This window comes from Tamandua tetradactyla, chromosome 1 (assembly GCF_023851605.1).
Source record: "Tamandua tetradactyla isolate mTamTet1 chromosome 1, mTamTet1.pri, whole genome shotgun sequence".
Taxonomy (NCBI): Eukaryota; Metazoa; Chordata; class Mammalia; order Pilosa; family Myrmecophagidae; genus Tamandua; species Tamandua tetradactyla.
This window is the reverse complement of record NC_135327.1, coordinates 218652445-218665304: the sequence shown is the minus strand read 5'-3', so window position 1 is coordinate 218665304 and position 12860 is coordinate 218652445. Positions and strand designations below refer to the sequence as shown.

At 35.7% G+C, this 12860-nt stretch overlaps 1 protein-coding gene across 23 annotated transcripts in view; it reads left to right on the top strand.

Annotated features, from left to right (window-relative positions):
* The window catches only part of CCDC7 (coiled-coil domain containing 7), a 394574-nt gene that overhangs the window by 138720 nt on the left and 242994 nt on the right, over positions 1 to 12860 (top strand). For all 23 annotated transcript variants that reach the window (XR_013172290.1, XR_013172291.1, XR_013172292.1 and 20 more), the window contains one exon: positions 1883 to 1948. Coding sequence is in view for 2 of the 23 variants with exons in the window: in XM_077152126.1 (XP_077008241.1) it covers positions 1883 to 1948 (66 nt within the window). In the remaining 21 variants the exon portion in view is untranslated. The remainder of the gene's footprint in view (positions 1 to 1882; positions 1949 to 12860) is intronic.

Genomic DNA, 12860 nt, shown 5'->3' with positions numbered 1-12860 from the left:
TATTAATTAAAAAAATTAACTAACACAACATTTAGAAATCATTCCATTCTACATATGCAATCAGTAATTCTTAATATCATCACATAGATGTATGATCATCATTTCTTAGTACATTTGCATCGATTTAGAAAAAGAAATAGCAAGACAACAGAAAAAGAAATAAAATGGTAATATAGAGAAAAAAATTAAAATAAAAAATACAAAAAATATATATATAAAAAAACAAAACAAACAAGCAAAAAAAACTATAGCTCAGATGCAGCTTCATTCAGTGTTTTAACATAATTACATTACAATTAGGTAGTATTGTGCTGTCCATTTTTGAGTTTTTATATCTAGTCCTGTTGCATAGTCTGTATCCCTTCAGCTCCAATTACCCATTATCTTCCCCATCATTTTTGAAAGACAGTTTTGCCAGATATAGAACTCTTAGTTGGAAGTATTTTGCTTTCAGCACTTTAAATATGTTGTCCTGATGCCTTCTTTTCTCTATTCTGTAAGAAATTGGCTCTTAATCTTATTGAGGGTCCCTTATAAGTAACACAGTACTACTAAGTGACACAGTACTACTTTCTTGTGGCTTTCAGAATTCTCTATCTTTGGCATTCAACAGGTTGACTATTATACGCCACGGTAGAGGTCCATTTGGTTCACCCATTTTGGAGTTTGTTGAACATTGCAGTTGTATATATTCATGTCCTTTATTAAATTTGGAGAGGTTTTAGCCATTTTTTTCCTTGAATATTCTCTTTACCCCTTTCTCTCTTTTTTCTCCTTTTGGGACTACCACAATGCATATGTTGGTATGCTTAATGGTATCACACAGGTCCTAAAATGCTTTCTTTTTAAGGCTTATCCATATAACGGGTTTAGAGCATAGCTCTAGGTGAAAGTATAGAGGGTTCTCTGATTTCTTCTATGCACAATTCTTATGTTGGGATATATGTGTGGCCCTAGGAGTTCTCCTATTTACCCAGTTCTGAATGTCCTCTCTTCCCTAGGAAATGGTTTCCAGGGAAACTTCACTGTATGACTTACAGTCAGCAATCCCTTGACCTAGATTTCACGACTTGACTACTTTCCCATAGCATTCTGTAGTGGATTTCCATGAGCTGCCATCTACATACTGGGCAAGTTCTGGTATGGTGAATCCCTCAGGCCACCACCAGACATACATGCTCCTTGTATGTGCACAAGGATTACTCTTTTCCCTCCAGAGCTGGGACCAGGGATCCACAATGGGAGGGAGGGATGGCTTCATGCTGAGCCATTGAAGGATAGAAGAGGGACCAACCAAAGTTCCAAGAGATCTTACGTACCATTTTTAAGTAGCTATTTGCTTGATTCAGTACTTACACCTGTTACTGCAGTCTTCTAACTGTTTTTAGGTGCATTGAGAAAGATATTTCTGCTAGTTCTGTCTTCAAAGCTTCTGTGGAGTAATGGAACCCTGAAGAATTTCACTCAGCCCACTTGCTGTAATTCTCCTCCTTGTGTTTTTTTTATGTTTAATGAAAATCCACTCCTTTTCTCAGAGCCAGAACTATGTTTATTTTGTGTTAAGAATGAAGATGCTTCTTTTCGTAAAATTTGAAATGTTTCTGTTTAAGTATTTCAGGTCTAGAGTATATGAGAAATGATATTATTAACTTGAGGTTATAATTTGCCAGATTCAGTATCATTTTGCTTGTGGAAAATCAACAGGAAGCTATAGCTACAGGCGTGATCCATCATTATGTGTGAGAAGGTGCATTTAAATGCTTATGCTCAAGTTATCATCTTGGCTTTCTCTGGATTTTGGAAAGGTAGTAATTGCAAAAATAAATTAGTAAAAACAAAAATAGCAAAGTGAATGAATTTTTTTTTTCTCATTATATCCTAGAAGGTAGCGTTTGCCCTGGAAATTGAGAACAAATTGCTTCAGGAACAACTGAAACAGGCTTTACAGGTAAAGGATATCATATCCCTTTAAAATTGTTAAAAAAAAATAATGGCAATGTATAAAAAAATTTTAAAGGAATAATTTTTACCTTGAGTAATAGTAGTTCTATATATTTTTTCTATTTTGCAGTTTATAATATTTTGATTTTATGCATTAGGAGTCTCTTAATAAAATCTAATACTCATTTTTATTAAAAACTCAATAAGCTAGTAAGAAAAATAAACTTGATAAGTTGAATAAAGAAAATTTATTTCAGACTGATAAACAATATAATACTTAAGAGAAAAATGATTCAGGCATTCCAATAAACTCAGTTAAGCTAGGATGTTGGCTATTGTTGTTCTTTTCTAAATTCTATCTAAACAGTAATATAAGGAATGAAAGAAGCTGCAAACATTTTTATAAAAGAATAAACAAAAATTTAATTATTTGCAGATTATATAATTCTCTTTTAGAAAAATGCAAGTCAAATTTATTAGTCACTGAGACATTAAGGATTCCACAAGAGACATTCAGTCAAAGCTTAACAAGTTTATTGAGAGAAAGAAAGCAACAGAGTGAGAGAAAGGGGAGAGTAGGCAGGCAGAAGCCAGTGAAACCTGCCAGCGAAAGAAAAATGGTTCCAACTCTCTTTCTGAAAGCTTGTGGTTTTAAAAGAAAAAACCTACCAAGAGGGGTGGGGGATGATGTGTGGCTGCAGGCATCACTGGGAGTTATCAGGCTTGTGCAGATTGTGACTTGCAGCTCATAGTTATCTGGTCTGGCCTCTGGCAGGTGGGGCATTAGCTCGTTCTTACTCATCTATCTAGCTGGCACATCAAGTCCTGTCAGAGGAGCTGCTGAGGGAGGGAAACTTAAGGGTCCCCCATGCCACAGAATTCATTTTGTATGTCAAGTTTTATTTTATGAGACCTGACAAAATTTATTAATGATAGAGTTTAAAAAGGTAGTAGGGACAGAATAGATATTAAAAAAATAGGTTTCTTATTTAGAAAACATAAAAGAGAAGTTCTATTCATAATATTTGTCTAACTTAACAGCAGGCACCATATTTAACAAAAAATATACAGAGTTTTCTATGAAGAAAAATATAATACTTAGCAAAAGGCAAAGATGAATATTGAAGGAATTGAAATTTGTTATTTTTGCTTTGAATACAGTATTATAAATACTATTCCCCCAAAATTAATATACAAACTGAAAACCCTTTATTTGCAGATATAAATAGATTTTTAGTTTAACAAAATTATTATGAGATATTGAGACAAGAAACTGGTAGTTATATAAAAGAAGAACAATCAGGGGAGAATTGCTCATTCAAAAATTAATATATGGGGGGGCCAAGATGGTGGCTTAGTAAGGTACGCGCATCTTAGTTCCTCCTCCAGAGCAACTACTAGGTGACCAGAAACAGTGCAGAACAGCTCCTGGGGCCACGGCAGGGAACAGACACAGAGTGTACCCCAGAATGGACTGGCTAGACCGACTGCGAGACTCTGCTGTGGTGAGATCCCCGAGCGGCGCGTGCTTCCCTGGGCCGCGGCGGCTGGCGGCCGGAGCTCCTTCCTCCCTCCGACCCGGGCCAGCTGAGAGTCTCGAAAGGCAAGTTTCCCAAGCCACGGCGGCTGGTACCCCGCTTTCGCGGGCGGCTTCCTGGACCGGCTACGAGTCTCAGATCAGCGAGCTCCCCAGGCCGCGGTGGCCAGCGACCGGCGCCACTCCGCCATAGGTGGCTGCCCGGAGGGAGAGGAGGGAGTTTCCGACAGTGGCAGGGACTGGGTCCTCCAAACACCAATAGTGGCATTAATAAAGGAGCCACATATCTTTTGCTGGTGGGACCCGCAGACAGACAAGCACCACCAACTGGGCAGGATAAAAAAAACAGAGTCCAGAGACTTCACAGGAAAACCTTTCAACCTGCTGGGTCCCACACTCAGGGAAATCTGATTAAATGTCCAGACGCCAGCAAAAAATAAAAAATCACACCAGGAAAATTGAAGATATGGCCCAGTCAAAGGAACAAACCAATAGTTCAAATGAGATACAGGAGCTGAGACAATTAATTCTGAATATACAAACAGAAATGGAAAACCTCTTCAAAAACCAAATCAATAAATTGAGGGAGGACATGAAGAAGGCAAGGGATGAACAAAAAGAAGAAATGGAAAGTCTGAAAAAACAAATCACAGAACTTATGGGAATGAAAGATACAGTAGAAGAGATGAAAAAAACAATGGAAACCTACAATGGTAGATTTCAAACGACAGAGGTTAGAATTAGTGAACTGGAGGATGGAACATCTGAATTCCAAAAAGAAACAGAAACTATCGGGAAAAGAATGGAAAAATTTGAACAGGGTATCAGGGAACTCAAGGACAAATGAACCGCACAAATATACGTGTTGTGGGTGTCCCAGAAGGAGAAGAGAGGGGAAAAGGAGGAGAAAAACTAATGGAAGAAATTATCACTGAAAATTTCCCAAATCTTATGAAAGACCTAAAATAACAGATCCAAGAAGTGCAGCGCACCCCAAAGAGAATAGATCCAAATAGGCGTTCTCCAAGACACTTACTGGTTAGAATGTCAGAGGTCAAAGAGAAAGAGAGGATCTTGAAAGCAGCAGGAGAAAAACAATCCATCACATACAAGGGAAACCCAATAAGACTATGTGTGTAGATTTCTCAGCAGAAACCATGGAGGCAAGAAGACAGTGGGATGATATATTTAAATTACTAAAAGAGAAAAACTGCCAACCAAGACTTCTATATCCAGCAAAATTGTCCTTCAAAAATGAGGGAGAAATTAAAACATTTTCAGACAAAAAGTCACTGAGAGAATTTGTGACCAAGAGACCAGCTCTGCAAGAAATACTAAAGGAAGCACTAGAGTCAGATACGAAAAGACAGAAGAGAGAGGTATGGAGAAGAGTATAGAAAGAAGGAAAATTAGATATGATATATATAATACAAAAGGCAAAGTGGTAGAGGAAAGTATTACCCAAACAGTAATAACATGTTAATGGACTGAATTCCCCAATCAAAAGACATAGACTGGCAGAATGGATTAAAAAACAGGATCCTTCTGTATGCTGTCTATAGGAAACACATCTTAGACCCAAAGATAAACATAGGTTGAAAGTGAAAGGTTGGGAAAAGATATTTCATGCAAAAAACAACCAGAAAAGAGCAGGAGTAGCTATACTAATATCCAACAAATTAGACTTCAAATGTAAAACAGTTAAAAGAGACAAAGAAGGATACTATCTACTAATAAAAGGAACAATTAAACAAGAAAACATAACAATCATAAATATTTACGCACCGAATCAGAATGCCCCAAAATACATGAGGAATACACTACAAATACTGAAAAGGGAAATAGACACATCTACCATAATAGTTGGAGACTTCAATTCACCACTCTCATCAATGGACAGGACATCTAGACAGAGGATCAATAAAGAAACAGAAAATTTGAATATTACAATAAATGAGCTAGACTTAACAGACATTTATAGGACATTACACCCCACAACAGCAGGATACACCTTTTTCTCAAGTGCTCAAGGATCATTCTCAAAGATAGACCATATGCTGGGTCACAAAGCAAGTCTTAACAAATTTAAAAAGATTGAAATCATACATAACACTTTCTCAGATCATAAAGGAATGAAGTTGGAAATCAACAATAGGCAGAGTGCCAGAAAATTCACAAATACGTGGAGGCTCAACAACACACTCTTAAACAACCAGTGGGTCAAGGAAGAAATTGCAAGAGAAATTAGTAAATATCTCGAGGCAAATGAAAATGAAAACACAACATATCAAAACCTATGGGACGCAGCAAAGGCAGTGCTAAGAGGGAAATTTATTGCCCAAAATGCCTATATCAAAAAAGAAGAAAGGGCAAAAATTTTGGAATTAACTGTCCACTTGGAAGAACTGGAGAAAGAACAGTAAACTAACCCCAAAACAAGCAAAAGGAAGGAAATAACAAAGATCAGAGCAGAAATAAATGAAATTGAAAACATGAAAACAATAGAGAAAATCAATAAGACCAGAAGTTGGTTCTATGAGAAAATCAACAAGATTGATGGGCCCTCAGCAAGATTGACAAAAAGAAGAAGAGAGAGGATGCAAATAAATAGGATCAGAAATGGAAGAGGAGACATAACCACTGACCTCACAGAAATAAAGGAGGTAATAACAGGATACTATGAACAACTCTATGCTAATAAATACAACAATGTAGATGAAATGGACAAGTTCCTAGAAAGGTATGAACAACCAACTTTGACTCAAGAAGAAATAGATGACCACAACAAACCAATCACAAGAAAAGAAATTGAATCAGTCATTCAAAAGCTTCCCAAAAACAAAAGTCCAGGACCAGACGGCTTCACATGTGAATTCTACCAAACATTTCAGAAAGAATTAGTACCAACCCTGCTCAAATTCTTCAAAAAAATTGAAGTGGAGGGAAAGCTACCTAATTCATGCTATGACGCCAACATCACCCTCATACCAAAACCAGGCAAAGATATTACAAAAAAAGAAAACTACAGACCAATCTCTCTAATGAATATAGATGCAAAAATCCTCAACAAAATTCTAGCAAATCGAATCCAGCAACACATTAAAAGAATTATACATCATGACCAAGTAGGATTCATCCCAGGTAGGCAAGGATGGTTCAACATAAGAAAATCAATTAATGTAATATACTATATCAACAAATCAAAGCAGAAAAATCACATGATCATCTCAATTGATGCAGGGAAGGCATTTGACAAGATTCAACAACCTTTCCTGTTGAAAACACTTCAAAGGATAGGAATACAAGGGAACCTCCTTAAAATGATAGAGGGAATATATGAAAAACCCACAGCTAATATCATCCTCAATGGGGAAAAATTGAAAATTTTCCCCGTAAGATCAGGAACAAGACAAGGATGTCCACTATCACCACTATTATTCAACATTGTGTTGGAGGTTCTAGCCAGAGCAATTAGACAAGAAAAAGAAATACAAGGCATCAAAATTGGAAAGGAAGAAGTAAAACTATCACTGTTTGCAGACAATATGATACTATATGTCGAAAACCCGGAAAAATCCACAACAAAACTACTAGAGCTAATAAATGAGTACAGCAAAGTAGCAGGTTACAAGATCAACATTCAAAAATCTGTAGCATTTCTATACACTAGCAATGAACAAGCTGAGGGGGAAATCAAGAAACGAATTCTATTTACAATTGCAACTAAAAGAATAAAATACTTAGGAATAAATTTAACTAAAGAGACAAAAGACCTATACAAAGAAAACTACAAAAAACTGTTAAAAGAAATCACAGAAGACCTAAATAGATGGAAGGGCATACCGTGTTCATGGATTGGAAGACTAAATATAGTTAAGATGTCAGTTCTACCTAAATTGATTTACAGATTCAACGTAATACCAATCAAAATCCCAACAACTTATTTTTCAGAAATAGAAAAGCCAATAAGCAAATTTATCTGGAAGGGCAGGGTGCCCCAAATTGCTAAAAGTATCTTGAGGAAAAAAAACAAAGCTGGAGGTCTTGCACTGCCTGACTTTAAGGCATATTATGAAGCCACAGTGGTCAAAACAGCATGGTACTGGCATAAAGATAGATGTATCGACCAATGGAATCGAATAGAGTGCTCAGATATAGACCCTCTCATCTATGGACATTTGATCTTTGATAAGGCAGTCAAGCCAACTCACCTGGGACAGAACAGTCTCTTCAATAAATGGTGCCTAGAGAACTGGATATCCATATGCAAAAGAATGAAAGAGGACCCGTATCTCACACCCTATACAAAAGTTAACTCAAAATGGATTAAAGATCTAAACATTAGGTCTAAGACCATAAAACAGTTAGAGGAAAATGTAGGGAGATATCTTATGAATCTTACAATTGGAGGTGGTTTTATGGACCTTAAACCTAAAACAAGAGCACTGAAGAAAGAAATAAATAAATGGGAGCTCCTCAAAATTAAACACTTTTGTGCATCAAAGAACTTCATCAAGAAAGTAGAAAGACAGCCTACACAATGGGAGACAATATTTGAAAACGACATATCAGGTAAAGGTCTAGTATCCAGAATTTATAAAGAGATTGTTCAACTCAACAACAAAAAGACAGCCAATCCAATTACAAAATGGGGAAAGACTTGAACAGACACCTCTCAGAAGAGGAAATACAAATGACGAAAAGGCACATGAAGGGATGCTCAATGTCCCTGGCCATTAGAGAAATGCAAATCAAAACCACAATGAGATATCATCTCATACCCACCAGAATGGCCATTATCAACAAAACAGAAAATGACAAGTGCTGGAGAGGATGCGGAGAAAGAGGCACACTTATCCACTGTTGTTGGGAATGTCAAATGGTGCAACCACTGTGGAAGGCAGTTTGGTAGTTCCTCAAAAAGCTGAATATAGAATTGCCATACGACCCAGCAATACCATTGCTAGGTATCTACTCAGAGGACTTAAGGGCAAAGACACAAACGGACATTTGCACACCAATGTTTATAGCAGCATTATTTACAATTGCAAAGAGATGGAAACAGCCAAAATGTCCATCAACAGAAGAGTGGCTAAACAAACTGTGGTATATACATACGATGGAATATTATGCAGCTTTAAGGCAGAATAAACTTATGAAGCATGTAATAACATGGATGGACCTAGAGAACATTATGCTGAGTGAGACTAGCCAAAAAGTAAAGGGCAAATACTGTATGGTCCCACCTGTGTGAACCGACATTAGAGAATAAACTTGGAATATGTCATTGGTAACAGAGACCATCAGGAGATAGAAACAGGGTAAGATAATGGGTAATTGGAGCTGAAGGGATACAGACTGTGCAACAAGACTGGATACAAAAGCTCAGAAATGTACAGCACAATACTAACTAATTGTAATGTAATTAGGTTAAAACACTGAATGAAGCTGCATCTGAGGTATAGTTTTTTTTTTCTTTTTCTTCTTTTTTCTTTCTTTTATTTTTTCTGTCTATTATCGTTTTATTTCTTTTTCTGTTGTCTTTCTATTTCTTTTTCTTAATCGATGCAAATGTACTAAGAAATGATGAATATGCATCTATGTGATGATATTAAGAATTACTGATTGTATATGTAGAATGGAATGATTTCTAAATGTTGTGTTAGTTCAATTTTTTAATTAATAAAAAAAATTAAAAAAATTAATATATGATGTAAAAATGTAATAACTAGTGCACTGTATTACTGGCTCTGGCACTGAATTGGAAATCCAGAAACAGATTGAAATGAATGTAATAATTTGAGATATTATAAACTTTTATTAAAATTTGTCATAGAAGGATAAAATATTTAAAAGGTAATATTAGGATGGACCTAGAGAATATTATGCTGAGTGAATCCAGCCAAAAACTAAAGGACAAATACTGTATGGTCCCACTGATGTGAACGGACATTCGAGAATAAACTTGAAATATGTCATTGGTAACAGAGTTCAGCAGGAGTTAGAAACAGGGTAAGACAATGGGTAATTGAAGCTGAAGGGATACAGACTGTGCAACAGGACTAGATACAAAAACTCAAAAATGGACAGCACAATAATACCTAATTGTAAAATAATCATGTTAAAATACTGAATGAAGCTGCATCTGAGCTATAGGGTTTTTTTTGTTTTTGTTTGCTTGTTGGTTTGTTTGTTGTTGTTGTTTTTTACTATTACTACTACTTTTATTTCTTTTCTTTATATTAACATTTTATGTCTTTTTCTGTTGTGTTGCTAGTTCTTCTAAACCGATGCAAATGTACTAAGAAACAATGCTATGGGGAAAAAACTCTAGAATATAATTTATTTTTATCTCTGTCATGTTTATGTAGTACAGTCTGTTCAGAAGCTCTTTTTTCAAACTTTATTCAGATTCATTAATGTATTTCTATCTTTGAAGAGGAAAACAGTCCACAAACAAGCAACTGTCATGATGAGAGATAAAAAGAGTTAAGAAGTCAAAGTTGTCAAAAATTTCAGGAGATAGAGTTGCCAACACTATACAATTAATTATACTTGTCCTTGTTTTAGCAGTAGGACTGTTGTCAAGTTGCTCACTTCATTAATAGTATTTTATATTCTTTAATGTCCTTTCTTCTTGTTTTCACTTTGAGAATTTATGCATATAGGAAATTAGAAAGCAAAGCTAGAAAAAGGTAAAGTAACTATTTAGCTGAACTAAAGACCCAATTGCCTACATTTTTAAAGAGGCCATGAAACTTGCATCCTTGTTTTTATCTTCCCTTTTTTTGTTTAATTTTATTGTGACCCACCTCAACTTCTACCTGGAAAACGTAATATAAAGAGAACTGTTTTGAAGGAAAGAAAAAAAATTTAATTAAGTCAGGAAATCAGTGAATATGTGAAGTGCATTGAGATAGATACAAAACTAAATTTTTCCAGAAATGTAGGTTTAGTCAGCTGGTTTAAGACAATGATAAAGGGAAGCAACACAATTTAAAACGTGCTACTCATTTTATATCTGAATATATGTGTTGCCATTTACCACACTTTAAGATTACTTATTAGTGCCCACATTTTAAAGATGAAGAAACTGAGGCTTTAAAAGAGTTAAGTAAGTTACGCAACATAACACAGTACTGTTGAGCTAGATTTCAAATGCAGGTCTTCTGGCTCCGAAATCATGTCTGAAGATATCTTTGCTTGTCTATATGCATGCATTAAGAGTTCTCCTTTTGTTAATAGCTTTAGTGTTTTGTATTTCCCAGCATTTTTCTTTCCTAAAATCTTGAATGAAGACTAGTATCTGTGACAGGTTAAACACAGAAAAAGTTAATTTAAGTAATAAAGTGAATCTGAAGAGAAAGAAAATTTTCATTACTGAAAACATTACGTAGACTTCCAGGTGATTCTTTTTAATGCAATTTTATTGAGATATATTATATATTCAAATACCATGTAATCATCCAAATTGTGCAATCAGTGGTTCACAGTATTATCATATAAGTGTGCATTTGTCATCACAATTTTTGAATTTTCATTAATTCAAAAAATAAAAATAAAAGTAAAAATAATAGTGAAAAAGAACACCCAAAACCTCCCATACCACCCTCCCCCTATTATTTATTTTTGCCTTTCTTTCTTTCTTCTTCTTCTTCTTTTTTTTTTTTTTTTACTTATCTGTCCATACACTGGACATAGGGAGTCTCAGGTCTCAATCACAAGGTTTTCACAGTTACACGATCATACCTTAAAAGCTCTACAAGTATTCAATCATCTTCAAGAATCAAGGCTATTGGATTATAGTTCAACAGTTTCAACAGTTTCAGGTATTTCCCTCTAGTTACTCTAATACACCAGAAACTGAAAGGAGATATCTATATACTGTATAAGAATAACTTCAGTATGTATGTATACTGTATAAGAATAACTTCCAGAATGGTTTCATGGCTATATTTGAAATCTCTCAGCCACTGAAACTTTATTTTGTTTTATTTCTCTACCCACTTTCAGTTAAAAAGACTTTCTCACTCCCATGATGCCAGAGCAGGCTTGTCCACTGGAGACATGTCCCACATTGCCAGGAAATTTATATCTTTGGGAGTCATGACCCACCTAGGGGGAAAGACACTGAGCTCACCTGTAGATTTGGCTTAGAGAGAGAGGCCACATCTGTGCAACAAAAGAGGTTCTCTGGGGAAGTGGGGGTTGACTCTTAGGTGTAATCATAAGTAGGCTTAGCTTATCCTTTGCAGGAGTAAGTTTCATAAGGGCAAGCCTACAAAATAGAGGGCCTGGCCCATCAAATTGGCAGTCCCCAATGCTTGTGAGAATATCAGGTAGGCATGTTTAATATTTCCAACTTTTTCCCCAGTACCTCCAGGGGACTTTGCAAATACTTTTTTATCTTCTGCCCAGATTACTCCCATCAACCTGTACAAACCAATAAGATCTCATTCCATATTCAAGGTTCAATGAAATTATGGTGTTCGAATGAGTTTACCATACATACAAGTTAGATGTATGCTACCGAAATATAAATTTTAAGGGCAGGTGATTCTTAATGATTTTATATCCAAATTTATGTACCCCTATCTTTTTATGTATTTACTTTAATTAAACATCTGTTATTTGGTAGGTTCTTTACACAAAGGTGCAATATACCATTTATTCTGATTGGCCTGCTCTGTTAAAAGTAAAATAATAGACACTGTTACTGGTGATTTTGATACTTACTGTCACCATTATCTTATAGTAATTCTTCGATTAACTTTGTTCTTACTTCTTCCCCAACCTCTGTGTGTAAACTGCTTTTGCCAAGGTCACAAAGCATCTACTTGATGCTGTTCTGAAATGTGCTTTTCTGTTTTTATCTCACTTAACACCTTAGTAGCAACTGACCAATTTGACCAGTGCACCTCACATTATATTTCTTTTTGTTTCTTCTTTTTTTGCATGGGCAGGTACCAGGAATCAAACCTGGGTCTCCGGCATGGCAGGCAAGACATTTATTTCTTTTTAGTATACTCTGTACTTGGGTTTAGGGACAGCATACTTATTTCATTTTCCTTATATTCTCTGGTACTCCTTTTTGGCCTCATCTTGTTCTGTCTATCCTTTACTGTTATTTCTTTGGGTTCTGTCCTAGATTCTTTTTTTCCATTCCTTGCACTCTTCTGGGCATGCTCCTATACTTCTTAGCTTCCAGTGCCATATAAAAATCTTAGCTCTAACCTAGATACCACCTAATTTCCAGACCTATTTATTCATCAACATACTGAATAGATCTACTTGAATGGACTACAAATATCTGGAATTCATTAGTCCCAAAAGGAACTAACTGCTCTCTTTGCTGACCTGTACCTTTCCCCAGTAGTCACAA